The sequence below is a fragment of the Panulirus ornatus genome, chromosome 65 (genome assembly GCF_036320965.1).
Source record: "Panulirus ornatus isolate Po-2019 chromosome 65, ASM3632096v1, whole genome shotgun sequence".
NCBI lineage: Eukaryota > Metazoa > Arthropoda > Malacostraca > Decapoda > Palinuridae > Panulirus > Panulirus ornatus.
This window is the reverse complement of record NC_092288.1, coordinates 5,495,001-5,513,528: the sequence shown is the minus strand read 5'-3', so window position 1 is coordinate 5,513,528 and position 18,528 is coordinate 5,495,001. Positions and strand designations below refer to the sequence as shown.

Here is an 18,528-nt window from a genome sequence, read left to right as displayed (position 1 = left end):
GGATAGGATATCCTGAGGGAGGAGAAGGAGGGGGATGGATGTTATCCTTAGCTCAAAGGTACACACGGAGCCAGCCAGTCTGGACTTCAAACTATTCAGAGATCTGCTCAACTTGAGCTTGACTCAAACTCTGACCCAAACTGAACCCGACTCACCCTTTCCCTGACCCATCCTGAACCCGACTCACCCTATCCCTGACCCGTGCTGAACCCGACTCACCCTTTCCCTGACCCATCCTGAACCCCACTCACCCTTTCCCTGACCCATCCTGAACCCCACTCACCCTTTCCCTGACCCGTGCTGAACCCGACTCACCCTTTCCCTGACCCATTCTGAACCCGACCCGCCACGAACCTGACTCCTTCCATTTCGAACCCCACCCACAACTTCAGAGAACCGCCGGCCCGCTCCTCCTCCTCCTCCTCCCTCCTCTCCAATCACTTCCCTCGCCACATTACCTACGACTGCCGCAATGATCCCCTCCCAAACATATCCTCCAACTGTCATCCAAGTCCTTCTCGACTCTGCAGCCTCGTAAGTTGAGCGAGACAAGCGAGACACACACACACACACACACACACACACACACAGAGAGAGAGAGAGAGAGAGAGAGAGAGAGAGAGAGAGAGAGAGAGAGAGAGAGAGAGAGAGAGAGAGAGACAGTAAACTGAACATTACCTTTCACTCCACCGGCCTCTCTTGTCCATGTTTACGCCGGTGTGGTTTACACAGCTTCGCCCTGATCGTCCCACACCTGAAGGTTGTCGCAACACAAAATTGCTCGTCAGCTTGCGTGTGACACGCAACACACCTTGTGTACTGCAGGGAACGAAACGTGTCATGATGCCCAGGTGCCTGACGCACAACAGGGCCAAAGTCTTGCAGGAAGCAACACAAGCGACTGGCCAGGAGGGGGGGTCGAACTGCTTACTTCAAGTCGTCTGGTACTGCCGGAGCCACGCAACACCACCTCCATGAATCCAGATTACTCAAATAATGTCAAGTGTCACGGGGGTGGATGGGGGATTTACGCAGCTCTGTTTAAAGGGACTGATAACAGGAGCTACACAACGGCAATCGAGTATGTAAAGGGGAGTCACATAGAAGTGTTGAAGGGAGAGGCATCCCGGTGGTGTTACGGGTAGCAATTCAACAGCACCAAGTGTTGCGGAAGAGCAACACACAAAAAAAAAAACCACAGTGCCAGATATTGCAGAGAGGGAGAAGACAATGCGAAGGTTCGTAAGGATTCGTGCAATAGTTGCAGAGCCACACAATGACCTCTATTGTTGCACGCGGCCAAAAGACGGTAGCTAGTGTTGCGAGGAGTCGAACAGTAACTTCTTGTGTTGCGGGGAACCCTGCTGTAGTTCCTGGTGTTGTAGGGAACCATTCAGCAACTTCTAATGCTGGGAAATGCCACACACAGTGTTGCAGGAACAGCCAGAGTTGCAAGGAGCCATCTAGCATTGCAGGGAGCCGTCCAGCGTTGCAGGGAGCTATTTAGCGTTGTAGGGAGCTATCCAGTGTTGCAGGGAGGCGTCCAGTGTTGCACGGAGCTATCCAGTGTTGCAGGGAGGCATCCAGTGTTGCAGGGAGGTGGCCAGTGTTGCAGGGAGATGGCCAGTGTTGCAGGGAGCTACCCAGTGTTGCACGGAGCCATCCAGCGTTGCAGGGAGGCAGCCAGTGTTGCAGGGAGGCGTCCAGTGTTGCAGGGAGGCAGCCAGTGTTGCACGGAGCCATCCAGTGTTGCAGGGAGGCGTCCAGTGTTGCAGGGAGGTGGCCAGGGGCGGCGCTGGCCACTCACTGGATATGATCGGTGGCCGCCACACCATATCCCAAGTGACGTGGGAGTAATTGTTTAATTTGCCTGGTGACGGCTTCTGACGGGCTGGGCGGAGACGGGAGGAGAGAGAGAGAGAGAGAGAGAGAGAGAGAGAGAGAGAGAGAGAGAGAGAGAGAGAGAGAGAGAGAGAGAGAGAGAGAGAGATGCGCAGACGGTAGGATGTCGGGGGGAGGGAGGGAAGGGGGTGGGTTGCAGGGAAGTGAGGTGGAGGGGTAGGATGGGCTAGTAGGACAGTAGGATGCACGGGAGGATGAATGTTAGGAGGACTGGATAGACAGACGGTAGGATGATAGGATGGGTGGTAGGATAGACAGCACGAGGGAGTGTAGGATTTATAGGGTGGACATTAGGATGCAGGACATGTAACCGATAAGCGAAATAAATATCTTTCGTATTTATCACATACAAAATAAATCATTTATGTCACTGAACGATGTATCATTTTTTTTTATGCCTGTGTATATGGTATGAGAGAGAGGCTGGGAGTTCTATGGGGGGAGGGGGGTGAAGATGAAGGGAGAGGGGGGGGGGAAGGAAATCGGGGAAGATGGAAAAGTGAGAGAGGTTAGGAGAGTGTGGGATAAGGGAGAGGCAGTGCACGAGAGGGAAGAACGATGAGAAAGGGCAACCCATTCACAAGATACTTGCGTTAAAAAACGATACATGACAAACCTTAATGTTCCAAAGAGGTGTGTGTGTGTGTGTGTGTGTGTGTGTGTGTGTGTGCCTTACTTCACTACATATATACTGTTCTCATCACATTGTTAAATACATGCGAATACATATTATCAAGACATATATAAACACCTGGCCCTTGAGTGTTCCAGTGTTGCCTCAACTGACACCACTGGACTTCGGGTCCTCGCCCTTGAGTGACAGGTACTGCCTCAACAAGAACCTGTAGGTCCTCCTCAGCCTTGTGAGAGTCAAGTCTTAACTCAACGTGACTAGAGGACTCATGCCCTCTCGCCCTTGAGAGTCAAGTCTTGACTATAGGACTCATGCCCCTCGCCCTTGAGAGTCAAGTCTTGACTATAGGACTCATGCCCCTCGCCCATGAGAGTCAAGTGTTCACTCCACAAGGCTAGGTGGACCTTCAGGACCCCGTCCGCCGTCCTCGAGACCTCGCGTGCCCTTACCTCGAACCTGGGTTCGTGGAACTCCTCGACGATGAAGACGTGCTGGGTGAAGGAGTTGGTGGCCTCGACCCTGATGGTCCAGCTGCCGAAGTCCGGCTCCTGGCTCAGGGGGAACTCCAGCGACACTGGGCCCTCACGACACTAAGTGGCCCACAGGTGAGGGGGGAGGGAAGTGGGCCCACGAGGGAAGTGGGCCCACGACGGGAGGAGGAGGGGAGAAAGAAAGAAAGAATTAGAACTATTTTTTCTTTTTTAAATTCATGTAAATGTATGTGTAGTACTCTTATAATTCTAGTTTTGCATACCTGAGAGGGGGAAAAACACTATCAATTTCATTTATACTATGAAATGTGGAAAGATTACATTTCAGTTACTTTACAGGGAATAGAATAATTATATTACCGTTACTTTACATAAAGTGGAATGATAAATGACACTGCAGAGTGGAGAAATGCCTACAATAACTTTCAAGCTTAGTTATGTATGGTAATGTATGATGTATGGTAATGCATGATGTATGGTAATGTATGATGTATGGTAATGCATGATGTATGGTAATGTATGATGTATGGTAATGCATGATGTATGGTAATGCATGATGTATGGTAATGCATGATGTATGGTAATGCATGATGTATGGTAATGCATGATGTATGGTAATGTATGATGTATGGTAATGCATGATGTATGGTAATGTATGCTGTATGGTAATGCATGATGTATGGTAATGTATGATGTATGGTAATGCATGATGTATGGTAATGCATGATGTATGGTAATGCATGATGTATGGTAATGCATGATGTATGGTAATGCATGATGTATGGTAATGTATGATGCATAGTAATGATTTGTGCTTAATGACCTTCACCCTCTGATTAGCCATCAAATCCATGAACGTATATACATGATTGCACTTCACGACAATGGAAGAAGACCTTGATGGAAATCTTGAATCTGTTTATTGCCTTTGGATATTTCTTCCATTCTCTTTTCTAACATCATCTCGTTCGTGGCACTTTCCTTCCAGAACCTTTCCAAACGAAGTCTCCGGCTTCCATCCTCCTCCGTCCCTTCAGTCAACTCTCACACAAGAACCCTGCAGCAAATTCCCTTTCCAGAACTTCCAGCCCCCCAACCCAGGCGGTCGACATTGAGAATTATACACATCATTATACCGCCAGTCTCCTGGAACGAGGCTGGACCTGCTCCTCCTCCCTGCTCTCGATTACCCTCGAGTCTCAGCCTCTGCCTGCCTCCAGGACTACAAGAAAGATCATCTTCCAGGAATTCCCCCCAAAAAAGTAAAGACGGAAGACTTACTATCCAATCTAAGAGAGATGTAACATCCTCATGACACTCGAACTTCAAGGAGCAACTCAACACAACACAACATAACCCAACACAACTCACCACAACTCAACTCAACACAACACACACAAAATACACCCCTAAGGAAAACAAGGGGGTGGGTGGGGGGGGTGGGGAAAAACTGGAAGTAAACTAGTCCATTATCAAATCAAGTGATTCACCTTGAGCCAAGCAACGAAAAAAGAAAGTACCGTTCACAAAAGACGCAGAAGAGGAAAACCCAACCCCCAGGTCTGTAGCAGTAACTAACTTTCCCCCGGTCTCCCTCCACAACAAAAATATATAATATAATCTAATGAAATAAACTACATGGACGGAGCCATTCCACCAGACAGACACATTAAGGCCCCGGTGGCCCACGGGGGTAATCTAAAAGCGTATAAGATACAGGAACCATCTTGACGCCAGACACAAAGACCTGGGGAAAAAAAAAGAAACTCTTAAAAAGGAATGGAAACCTACTATGAGTGTCTGTATCTTTCAGAGATGTTCCAGGTGTAGTTTATTGGCTACAGGATCAGATAATTGGTCCGGCCCACCATAGCTTTGAAACACACCCCCCCTCCAACCCTCCCTTCCTCAACCCTATTCTCTCTCTCTCTCTCTCTCTCTCTCTCTCTCTCTCTCTCTCTCTCTCTCTCTCTTTCCATTTCAACTCTCCTTCTACTGTCCCAATCCCATTTCCAGCACCATCTCCATTTACCTCATCTTCAATCAGTCGTTCGGTTTTCTAATTACGCCTCTCTATGCATGACCGAACGACATGAAGAGAATTGTGTTAGAGGGTTGCCCAAGAAATGAATGGAGAGGGGGGGAGGAAGGGAGGGAGAGACTGTCTCTTCCTGTGAAGGTTTAAGACCCACGTCAAGGGAGATTAAAGAAGAGGATCAGGGTAGGTAATACCTTGTATCTCTGTGTCGTGGGGAGAGAGAGAGAGAGAGAGAGAGAGAGAGAGAGAGAGAGAGAGAGAGAGAGAGAGAGAGAGAGAGAGAGAGAGATAGTGTCGTGGGGAGAGATAGATAGATAGATAGATAGATAGATAGAGAGTGTCGTGGGGAGGGGGAGAGAGGTGAGATAGTGTCAAGGGGAGAGAGATAGACAGAGAGTGTCGTGGGGGGAGAGAGAGAGAGAGAGAGAGAGAGAGAGAGAGAGAGAGAGAGAGAGAGAGAGAGAGAGAGAGAGAGAAAAGAGCTGGCTTTCTGAAAGACCACTGGAGGAAGGCGTCTGGCATCCACAAGGGGGGGCGAATGTTTCTATCCTTTTCCTACTTTTGTGTAATTAGTATTGTGTGTTTGGTCATGTGTGTGTGTGTGTCTCTCTCTCTCTCCATACGTGTTTGATATTTCCTTTAGTACTCATTACACACACACACACACACACACACACACACACACGCAAATCACTAAATCTATCCTTATGTCTCGGGGTGTACGAGTCCTCCCTCGCTATATCTGCAGTATACCACACGAAGGTCATATATCATACCTTGCTATATCTCTACTCGACCGTTCCAGCATCATATTTCTTCGCCTGTGATATATCCTCCTCGGAAGCGATACGCCTCTCTCTAAACAAGGTGGGCGAGTGGATATACAGAATGTAATATACAGTGGGTCAGTACGAGCAGGTGTTTCCCCAACACCTGTTTGAAAACCTTTAGTCAGCAAAGATGATTTGGATGTGGAAGGTTACACTGCAAAACATGTTTCTCGTATTTCGTTTTCTTTATAAAATCCTAAAAAATTCCCTTTTATCTTCTCTTTTTTTTTTTTCTTCTAAAGGCCTGTGTGAGCTTCTCATGTAATATGCAAAACACAGAATGGGTCATCATAAAGGAAATCTCGAGTGACAGAGAGTGAGTGAGAGAGAGAGAGAGAGAGAGAGAGAGAGAGAGAGAGAGAGAGAGAGAGAATTTAATCGTATTTTGTTAGCTATGCAAATCGTCAAGCTATTCATCTATATTACATGAATGGTTGGAGGATTTGCATGTCGTTATCTCGGCAAGTCGTTATCTTCACGTATCTGAGGCAGCGGAAGTACCAAGAACAACTCTCTCTCTCTCTCTCTCTCTCTCTCTCTCTCTCTCTCTCTCTCTCTCTCTCTCTCTCTCTCTCTCTCTGTGGTGGATTTGGAACGGCCATCCGTCTACGTACGGAATTATTTAAACGCCTCTTCATTAACGTCCAATTTTAAACGCTTGCGTTGTTGATTCGAATGATACTTCCCACGTATTCCCTGCGTGTCGTAGTAGGCGACTAAAAGGGGGAGGGAGCGATGGGGTTGGAAATCCTCCCCTCTCGTTTTTCATTTTCCAAAAGAAGGAACAGAGAAGTGAGGATATTCCCCTCAAATGCTCATTCCTCTGTTCTTAACGCTACCTCGCTAACGCGGGAAATGGCGAACAGTATATATATATATATATATATATATATATATATATATATATATATATATATATATATATATATATATATTGGAAAGTCACCTTTATCGAGGGTGTGTCATGGTAAGTCCACGAGAAGTTCACTCTCGTTGTAGAACTTTTCCCCCACTCCAAAAGGAGACTTGTCATTTCCCTGCTACCGATTGTAGCGCAGCTTTGCAGATAAAGGAGCCCAATAAAAAAAAAAAAATGGGTCGCCTGCTGGTATATGACTATATAATGAACTATATAATATCTACGTTTAAAAAAGAAAATAGATTTTTCTCTCATTTCCTTCCATCTTTCATTCTAAAAGATACCGAATGCGTGATGAACACACAGGCAGAGAGAGAGAGAGAGAGAGAGAGAGAGAGAGAGAGAGAGAGAGAGAGAGAGAGAGAGAGAGAGAGAGAGGCGCTAAGCTGCTAGTACGGGATATATAGCGTTTAGCGGTTTTAATCTTCTTAAATGTGCGTTGTCCTCATCTGGTCTGGTGGTACAGTGGTGATTCGTGGTCGTAATTCCGGGTTACATGTCTGAGTCACTCATCCGGGTCACATTTCCGAGTCACACTTGCAAATCAGGTCATGTTTCCGGGTCGTATCCCTAGATACGGCTACAGACCCAGGATACAGTAAGTACACATAGGAAAGATACAGGAAAATACAGAGGGGGGGGGAAGGTTTCCCAAAAAAAGATTCGGTCATGGACTAAACTCATACAAGAACTTAATAGGGTTTCAATAGTATTAGGACATGACCTTATTACTTCGTTAAACTTCGTCAGAGTCTCTCTCTCTCTCTCTCTCTCTCTCTCACTCCCACCAGTAACACAGTTGGCGCGCTTCTTAACCAAACTGTTAACACAGGATGAAATTACCGCCCAGGCCCAAGATCTATTTAAACAATTACTGTTTTCTGGTATTTTTCATCTCAATGTATTTTTCTTCCTCCCCCCCCCCCCCCCCCCCCCTCCACCCTGTAAATCATTTACAGGTAAATAACTTCGTCTCACTTTCATGTGGTAACTGAGTTAAGGAAACTCTCTCTCTCTCTCTCTCTCTCTCTCTCTCTCTCTCTCTCTCTCACTCTCTCTCTCTCTCTCTCTCTCTCTCTCTCTCTCTCTCTCTCTCTCTCCGTGACCTCCTAACTCCTGGACTATATATATATATATATATATATATATATATTTTTTTTTTTTTTTCTTTTTTTTTTTTCATACTATTCGCCATCTCCCGCATTAGTGAGGTAGCGTTAAGAACAGAGGACTGGACCTTTGAGGGAATATCCTCACCTGGCCCCCTTCTCTGTTCCTTCTTTTGGAAAATTAAAAAAAAACGAGAGGGGAGGATTTCCAGCCCCCCGCTCCCTTACCTTTTAGTCGCCTTCTACGACACGCAGGGAATACGTGGGAAGTATTCTTTCTCCCCTATCCCCAGGGATATATATATGTATATATATTATATATATATATATATATATATATATATATATATATATATATATATATATATATATATATATATATATATGGCTCGTTCACATATACGTAGAACAAACAGACGTACCTACCTATTATGACTTCTCCTCTCGTGAAAATTTTTTTCTTTTTAATTTTTTTAACCCCCCCCCTGCCCCAAGGTTATACCTGTGTATTAAAAAGGAAAATGTTCAGAGTGGCAATGCGAGCTAATTAAGGGAGTTAATTTTCTCTGAAAACTCATGTTATACAGATAATTAACACACTGCTCCCCTAAAAAAAAAAAAAAAGTTCCATAAAAAGGAATTTGAAAATAGGATTTTAAATGACGAGAAGAAATGGGTGCACGTGAGGTTCTTAGCCAATTCTAATTTTCCCCAGAGCTTTTTAGTCTCTCTCTCTCTCTCTCTCTCTCTCTCTCTCTCTCTCTCTCTCTCTCTCTCTCTCTCATGGATCTTAACAATTCTCATGAAAGTCAACCTACAGTTTTATTACGTCTCTCTGATCGCTGAAATTTCAGAGCGACATGATTTAGGCCTTCAATTTTTTCCCCCCTCCTGAAATTCGTCATGGACGTAAACACGCGGTAATGCCACGGGTTGTGAGGGAGGGAGGGTGAGGGAGAGGGGAAGGTTGTGGGTTGTGGGGCATCATCACCGGGAGAGATGCCTACGGAACTGTGTAGTTTTTAATATGCTAATAAAAGGACCACTGGAGCTAGCTGCGTCTCTTCGAGTATATATCAACTGACTGTTATATTTCTCTCTTGTGTCTCCCCTGATGATGTGATTATTACACGAAAGTGCACTTGGGAACTTTTCGTGTTTCATTTTCCCCGTGGACTCATAGGAAAATATATATATATATATATATATATATATATATATATATATATATATATATATATATATATATATATCGCGAGACCTTATTATATACAAATACGTCACAACTACGTCACTGACAGTGAAATCTACAATGAACTACACTGCTACACCATAAAAATGGGGTCTGGGACACAGAAAAAGAGGCCTGGTGCTCTCCATCCAATAAGCGACACAATCATCGCTATAACACCGGGAAAACCACCCTTATGTAGATAAGGGATTTATGCCCAGCTTGTCGGGAATCCACGCCTTAAGGACGTGAATGCCTTACGCGCCACACAGTATTTCACTGAAGTTACCGTGGGCAGTGAGTTATGCTAATGAATTCCCTGCAGGATTTCACCCGAGGGGGGGAAAGGAAGACGAGAGAGAGAGAGAGAGAGAGAGAGAGAGAGAGAGAGAGAGAGAGAGAGAGAGAGAGAGAGAGAGAGAGAGAGAGATGTTTTCCCCCCCTCTTCCTTCCACCACTAGATTGGATCTGTAATTTCAAAGCGTATACAGGTTCGTGATTTTAAGGCGTATGAATTCGTGATGTTTAAGGCGTATAAGTTCGTGATTCTAAAGTATAGAGGTTCGTGATTTTAAGGCGTATGAATTCGTGATGTTTAAGGCGTATAAGTTCGTGATTCTAAAGTATACAGGTTCGTGGTTTGAAGTTAATCCATAGAGATATATGACTGTTAAACATATAGGTCCATGGTCTTAAACAAGAGTGGTTCGTGGTCTTCAAAAACCTCGGGCCATGATGTTTAAAACACGCTGTACTCTGTGATCACAGTGGTGGAGGGAGGGTAAATAACAAATGGATTGTGAGGTGAGAGTTGTGATCTTGAATATGACAGAACTTTTCATTCGAATTATACCTTTGGTGGGAGAACACAGGAAGATGGATCTGTATGGTACTCACCTCTCCTCCCCTCCCTCCCATGATCATGGTATAGCTAGGGTCCATCATTGGTGCCATAGCCAGGGACCATCATGGTGCCATAGCCAGGGACCATCATGGTGCCATAGCCACGGACCATCATGGTGCCATAGCCAGGGACCATCATGGTGCCATAGCCACGGACCATCATGGTGCCATAGCCAGGGACTATCATTGGTGCCATAACCACGGACCATCATTGGTGCCATAACCACGGACCATCATGGTGCCATAGCCAGGGACCATCATTGGTGCCATAACCACGGACCATCATGGTACCATAACCCCAGGGACCATCATAATGTAGCCACGGACTACCATGTTCTAACTAAGGACTAATCAAAGGTACCACAAACTTCTCAAAGAAGAGAGACTCATTTACGTCGGGATAATTTCCTACTCTTATCCCAAGCTGTGGGATATGTAGGCAGCTGTGCCTGGGATATGCGACACTCCATAATGTGTCAATGATGCCACGAGTACACATGACACTCCCATCTATCCTCGGGAAGGTGGGAGAGGCGGGGAAAGGCGGGAGAGGGAACATAAGACTCCTCCTCCTACCCTACCCCTCCTCCGAAGGAGGCGGGACAAGGATGAGGAAAGGAAGGATTAACTCACCTGTCGGGATGGCCAGCGCCTCACCAGGACGCCCCGTGGGCTGAGGATGAAGACATCCACAGAATCCTCCACCATCTTGACGGCCGTGTCCAGCGCCACCACCCGGAAACGTACTGCGGGAGGACAAGACTCCACATGGGTTACCGCTACACACTAGACGGTCAGCGGCCGAGCCTGGGTCAGGTGGCTCTCTCTCAGTCCTTGTGAGTCTCGCGTCATGTCATGTAGGGTCGGGTAAGAATTAGAGATTTCAAAAGCCTTAAGTCCATACGATGGAAGAGGGTGTATATAAATGTAAGGGGGGGAGGGGGAGGGGGTCGTGGAGACTCGGGAGGGGAAAGGGGAGGGGGGGCTCCAACGACTCGACCAATACAGAGACAAGTTGAGGGACTGGTGTGGTGTGTGTGTGTGTGTGTGTGTGTGTGTGTGTGTTGGGGGGGGGGGGGGGAGTGGAATGGAATGGATGGAGAGGGGTTGAGACTACTCAGACGTGTGTGTGTGTGTGTGATGTTATTACCCATTTGTACCATATGGAGGAGAGGGGTGAGTTGGGTTGGTCTACACACACGAGAGAGAGAGAGAGAGAGAGAGAGAGAGAGAGAGAGAGAGAGAGAGAGAGAGAGAGAGAGAGAGAGAGAGAGAGAGAGAGAGAGAGAGAGAGAGAGAGAGAGAGACCACATCCCCCCCCCCCTCGCCAATCTCGTGATGGGTGGCGTACGCGTCTGCGTTGCGTGGGGGAGTCTATAGGGTGAGGGGGGAGGGGGGGGCGCAGGGCTGCTCTCCCCTTCTATAGTAATAAGACAGGAGGGGTTGTGACAGCCTGCGTGTGTGTGTGTGTGTGTGTGTGTGTGTGTGTGTGTGTGTGTATCCCCCCCCCCCACTTCATCCTCTATCTTAGAACTGGAAAACCCCAGGGGAATTGGAGGGTCGGTTCCTTCCTCCCTCCCCCTTTCCCCTTCTGTATGCAGATGAGTGGGGCCAGATGGATGGCTAAAGGAATTACAAAAGAAAAAAAGAGAAAAAAAAAAGAAATGCGACTCCAAGCCTCTTATGCCTAGCTCACTAGAGTAGGTGACCTGTGTGGCCGATACAATGCTGTATTACAGTACTGTAGCGTGTCCGGGAAAAGTCTGGATACTGACAGTGTGTCTTGTTTAAGTTTTTATTGAGTTTTATGTGAGGATTTCGGTCATAATTTCCCCAGGGATGGAGAACACAGGAGGTGCCACGTGGAGGGGAAAAAGTTTTCACAGAGGGACAAGTTCCCGTGGTGTGTTGCAGGCGAAGAAAGTTTCCTGCTATTTTTTTCTAGTAAGTTTCACTACTTTCTGTACTTTCTCTACTTCCTGCAATGCTGACTGATGAGTAATGTTGATTACTTTTTGCGACGGTACGCGGCCCTTGAGCACGACGGTACATGACCCTTGAGCACGACGGTACACGACCCTTGAGCACGATGGTACACGACCCTTGAGCACGACGGTACATGACCCTTGAGCACGACGGTACATGACCCTTGAGCACGACGGTACACGACCCTTGAGCACGACGGTACATGACCCTTGAGCACGACGGTACACGACCCTTGAGCACGACGGTACACGACCCTTGAGCATGACGGTACACGACCCTTGAGCACGACGGTACACGACCCTTGAGCACGACGGTACACGACCCTTGAGCATGACGGTACACGACCCTTGAGCACGACGGTACATGACCCTTGAGCACGACGGTACACGACCCTTGAGCACGACGGTACACGACCCTTGAACACGACGGTACACGACCCTTGAGCTCAAGGGTGGTGTACCGTCGTGCTCAAGGACGCCACCCCTTCTCAGGGTGGACCTCAGGGTCTAGGGCGCCCTGGCTGCCGCTTCCCATGATTTCTGTGTGGAGACCAGCCACACGAGGATTGACCGTAATTATATTTTTTTTTTTCTCCTCGAACAGCGAAGCTGTGGCTTGTCACCCTATCCTTCATCTTTCCCTCTTCCTCACAATCTTCCTGTCTTCCTTTCCTTCATCTTTCCCTCTTCCTACAACCTTTCTATTTCTTAGCGTCAGGTCTACCTACATATCACGTTTTCTCTTTCGTCCGATGTGGCCATGACTGGGGTATGTTTTGTCTGCGTATGTCCGTCAGTATCACAACAACAACAACAACAATAATAAATAATAATAATAACAATAATTATAATAATAATAAATATAATAATATCCCAACAAACATACAACATAATAATAGCAATGATAATAGGATGTATATCATTAGATTTACCAATTCTAATAGTATTGTGATCGTTCGATTAATTGCAATGATTATTCTTGTACGATAGTGATTACTGTCTGGGTAAATAAGGACTTTCTGTCTATATGTAAGTTTGTGTGTACATATGTAGGTTTATGTGTATATATATGTAGGTTTGTGTGTACATATGTAAGTGATGTGTGTACATATGTAGGTGATGTGTGTACATATGTAGGTCTGTGTGTATATATGTAGATTTGTGTGTACATATGTAGGCGATGTGTGTAGGTTTGTGTACATATGTAGGTGATGTGTGTACATATGTAAGTTTGTGTTTATTTGCAGGTTTGGTGTATACATGCAGGTCTGTGTGTGTGTATATATGCAGGTTTGGTTACATAATAAATCATGTAAATTGCCTTGGTATCACCTGTAGGTCATGTATGTATATGTAGGCCAGAGTGGACTCACCTGTGTCCCCTTGTTTATAGACGGGCTTGTCTGTCTGCACCAGGACGGTAGCACCACGTGGGCTGAAGGACAGGGCCGTCTCGTTCACAAAGGAAGACCCCGTCAACCCGCCTATCTCGTTGCCCTCCAGCCGTAGACGGTACTTCCCGTCCGTACTGCCTGGGGGGACCTGGAAGAGGGTTGAAGAAAGACAGACTTGGTTAGCGTGGGAGTAGAGAAAGAGGGGACCTGGAAGAGGGTTGAAGAGAGACAGACTTGGTTAGCGTGGGAGTAGAGAAAGAGGGGACCTGGAAGAGGGTTGAAGAGAGACAGACTTGGTTAGTGTGGGAGTAGAGAAAGAGGAGGAGGAGGAGGAGGAGGAGGGAAGAAGAGGGGGGATAATAATTCATTGTGAGTACTTCTAAACCATCTAATCACTCGTTTATCCCCCATAGGTTCCTGAGCTATGTTTGAGGGTGGTTCATTCCACGTCCGCCCTGCTCCGAACGCAGGCGCGACCATCCATCGGCAAGTTCTACTGGAAGCGTCTTTACGACCCTCAGTAGCTGTGGGCCAGAGAAGGACAGGGGCCAGTGAATCACTATCCTTCACTACTGTAAGGATAGATCTATCACAATCCTCCAATTCTGTAAGGATAGATCTATCACAATCCTCCAATACTGTAAGGATAGATCTATCACAATCCTCCAATACTGTAAGGATAGATCTATCACAATCCTCAAATACTGTAAGGATAGATCTATCACAATCCTCCAATACTGTAAGGATAGATCTATCACAATCCTCCAATACTGTAAGGATAGATCTATCACAATCCTCCAATACTGTAAGGATAGATCTATCACAATCCTCCAATACTGTAAGGATAGATCTATCACAATCCTCCAATACTGTAAGGATAGATCTATCACAATCCTCCAATACTGTAAGGATAGATCTATCACAATCCTCCAATACTGTAAGGATAGATCTATCACAATCCTCCAATACTGTAAGGATAGATCTATCACAATCCTCCAATACTGCAAGGATAGATCTATCACAATCCTCCAATACTGTAAGGATAGATCTATCACAATCCTCCAATACTGTAAGGATAGATCTATCACAATCCTCCAATACTGTAAGGATAGATCCATCACAATCCTCCAATACTGTAAGGATAGAGTCGTCAACATCCTCCGGATATTTCTCCTGAAGGATGGCGGGTCCGCTGCTCCTACCCTCTCTCCTTCAAGGAGTTCACAGAGGACCTGCCCTACTCTCACAAACTTCGAAGTCTTCACCACCTTCTCCAGGAGCCGGGCGCCCTTCCCTTCCCCCACAACTTCGACCTCTTCAGCGCAAAACAAACACTGGCGAAGGAGATGGAGGGACTCAAACTCAGCTCCTTATCTTTCCATTGGGCGTTTTTCTTCTTATTTCTTCAAGTAAAGGAGAGACTCGCTCTCGCTCGTGCCTCACTCCCAGGCGTTTAATATGAGGGTCCTGCGCCACGACCGCTCCCTCAGCGACTTCTTCGCGACACAGGTAACGTCCGATCCCTGCAGGAGGGCCTCGCCGTCCAGTTAGTCGCTGCCACGGTGCTGAGTATCACCCAGAAACTCTGTGGCACTCCAGGCTATCATTACCCACCCCCCTAACTCCTGGAACACGGCTGGACGTCCCACTGGAACACGACTGGACGACCCACTGGAACACGACAGGACGACCCCCTGGAACACAAGACGACCTCCTGGAACACGACGGGACGACCTCCTGGAACACGACTGGACGACCTCCTGTAGTACGACAGGACGACCTCCTGGAACACGACAGGACGACCTCCTGGAACATGACTGGACGACCCACTGGAACACGACTGGACGACCCCCTGGAACACAAGACGACCTCCTGGAACACGACAGGACGACCTCCTGGAACACGACAAGACGACCTCCTGGAGTACGACAGGACGTATATTGTCGTAGTCAGCCTTTATTTAAACGACCTAGAAACACAGACTGGCTACAGGTTCACATAAGCTCGTCTCTCACACGGCTTTTAAATTTTCTCAAATTATGAAGTGAATTATTTTTTTGTAGTCGTGTGACCAATTTGCATAATCGAGAAAATTATTCAGAACTATACTTCACGCAGAAGCCAGTTACATATGCTGAACCACTCATTAGCATCATGTACCTGAGGGTCAAATGTAAATGCCTTGAATGGTGGTCTGGGTCGACGGACATACGAAACTAGCAAAACTAGACAATAGAAAAAAAAAATGTTACATCCAACCAATAAATCATAAGTTACAGTTAAAATTCAGTTATACAAGCAACGAAAACAACAAAAAACTTATGTGGTATGTTATATCCAACCTATAAACCTTCAGTCATGGTTGACATTCGGTTAATTCTGCTATAAAAGGAAGATATGGCAATGTGAAGAAAATTTTTTCGTTTCTAGAAATAGCGGCAATCTAAGACGCTGGTCGAGCACATCGGACACAGTCTATATAAAGATCCCCTCACGACCATCCGTGCTAAGTTTGGTTGAAACTGGTCGTGTCACTTGAGAGGAAAAGACAAAAATGTGTAAAAAAGGGAAAAAAAAAAGTTACTTTTTCGTGAAATCGGCCACCTTGGATTGCGATTGGGGAAAATCGGACACCCGACTGAAAAGTAACTACCTAAACCGACTATTCCCGCCAAGTTAGGTTCACATTGGTTCACCAGTTTTCAGAGGAGGAAAAAAAAATTAATATATTGAAAATATGGAAAGTGTACACTCGCCAGGTCATGGCAAACCTTTCTCATAACCCAGAGCCAAATGAACAACCGGATGGCTAAGTTGTAATCATAACTGTGTACATAATAACTGAACTAGGATAAATTACGTAACTATACAGATAAAAAACTTTTTTATTTTTTGTTTATTGTAGACGACAATGCTTAGCTACCTTAAGCAAAATAAACAACATAAGTTAGAACTACAGACTCCCGACATCCTAATATATACATAACTGCCTCCATATAAACAAGCGAGAACCATTGCATTACGAGCGAACCATCTTACCAAACTGCCCGTAAAATACCATGGGGGTAATTATCCTTGACTAATATTCATCCAATACCTACCTAGATATGTCAGATATACACTTACCAGACTCCCTCTCACGATTTGCAATGAAAGGATCAAGTTATCAACATTTGAAATTATTATCATCTTGATATGGCACCTCATTAACTAAGCCAGATTGGACGGGCTTATACGACCCCCTAAGAACAGCCTTTGCAACCTAGGTCATCGACGGTGAGCAAAACGACCTTAAAACGACCTTAAGTTATCAGACTACTAACTGATATTAAATCACCCGTCACACCCACCTCTCGCGTTGGGCCGAAGAAGAATAGACGTGGTTTCATAATTCAATTTCTGACCTAATTGAATCGTATGCTGCCGTGGGAATTGCCTTTACTCCTGATTTAGCTTCAGTGAATGTTTCACAGCCTGGGACAAGTAACTAGGCGGGCGAAAGGAATTTGATTAATTAATTTTCATGATTTAAAATGAGCGGGGTGAATCGGGCGGTCGGCCGCGCGGAAATCGAGATCAAAAGAGCGTTCGTCAATATACGTTTGTGAACGCCATTCTTTTAGGTAATAATGGAACGCCTCGCGTAGCTCATGCAGTCAACACATTCCCGTCAGGATGATTAATGCCTAATGAATAAAACTGTAACATAACGAGGCGTGAATTTTATCATGATGGAAGCCTAGTTTAAAGTTGGTAATACCCTACCCCCCTTAGCTACGCTTCGGGGATGAGAGAGACTTCCACCTAAGCTTTGACCGGTAAACGAACGAAATGTGCAGATCGTGAACCCGTTCCTGTAAAGAGGTCGACTTTGATTACATCATCAAATGTCTCTGATTACAGAGAGGGACATTCGTTTTGAAAACTTATCAATACACCAATCATTTTCCTCCGCTCATACCTATTATAACCACCGTTACAGTACACTTGTCTCTGTAGTACAATATATATGGTATTGAAAAAAAAGAAAAACGTCCCAGTGCAGTTATTATTATATATATCTTTATAGTTACAACACTATAGTTTCTTAATGAGTTACATACACTTACCACGTCTCTATGTGTGTTTTTAAAAGACTAACCCTGTTTATCATGGCAGTTACAACCTATGATATTTCCTAACATTTATCACTAGTATTACTGCCCTCGCTCGGACTCCATGATGTCAAACTCCGGTCATACATAAAGGACATAACCTACTAATTGCAGCTCATTCTATGGATGGATTTGTACTGACATTATTCTTTTTTTTTCTGGCTGTGACGTCACCGGGAAGTTGCGCGCGCATGAGTTGCCATTTCAAGTATTATTCAACGTAGGTTAACATTATCTTCAGTAACCTGAAAGCTATTATGATGACCTCAGCCGAGAAGAAATAATGGTAGTACAAAACTGGATGAGCATTATGATGAATAATTATCTTATAAATCGTAAGAAAAGTGACATATAAATTACGAAAGTGGCATCTACTCCCCCAAAAACAAGTATAACCGACTTGATTACTCAAAAGCAATTGGATGCCATTTATGAATACCTTATGGAAACGATCGGAATTTGCTATAACTGGCAACAGCGGGTTAGCAGATCCTTTTTTGTGTCGCTCTGGACGTTATCATCAATAAGTAACGCAATTAACTCCCATCTGAAAACTGCCGAGCTACATACACATACAGATGGGTGAATTATGGAGCGATATACTGTTGGAATGCTAGGCTACGGAGGGCGTAATGGCGAGAGTGTGTCTGGTCTGTGGTTCTGGGAAGGACAGGTAAATATATGTCATGATGACTGACACTTCCAGGTATAACGGTCATGTCATATATCATTCTTATAGCGTCCGTAAACACACGAGCGTAAAACATAAGGCATGGTGACAATGTGAATAAGAACAAATGTAATACAAAAACAAATTGGGGGTTGAAAGGATTATAGACGATCATAATCATGGAAATTCTTTTACAAAAGGGTTGTCGATCCCTTGAAAGACAAAATGAATAACAGGCAACATGAATTTTGCCTTAACGGTTCTGTGT

The 18,528-nt window shown here is 45.4% G+C and overlaps 1 protein-coding gene across 1 annotated transcript in view; it reads right to left on the bottom strand.

Annotated features, from left to right (window-relative positions):
• LOC139746448 (CD109 antigen-like) overlaps nt 1-18,528 on the bottom strand; it is a 312,038-nt gene that overhangs the window by 66,790 nt on the left and 226,720 nt on the right. Inside the window, 3 exon segments of the mRNA XM_071657698.1 lie at nt 2,986-3,126; nt 10,691-10,803; nt 13,416-13,584. Of these exon segments, the coding sequence (XP_071513799.1) occupies nt 2,986-3,126; nt 10,691-10,803; nt 13,416-13,584 (423 nt within the window).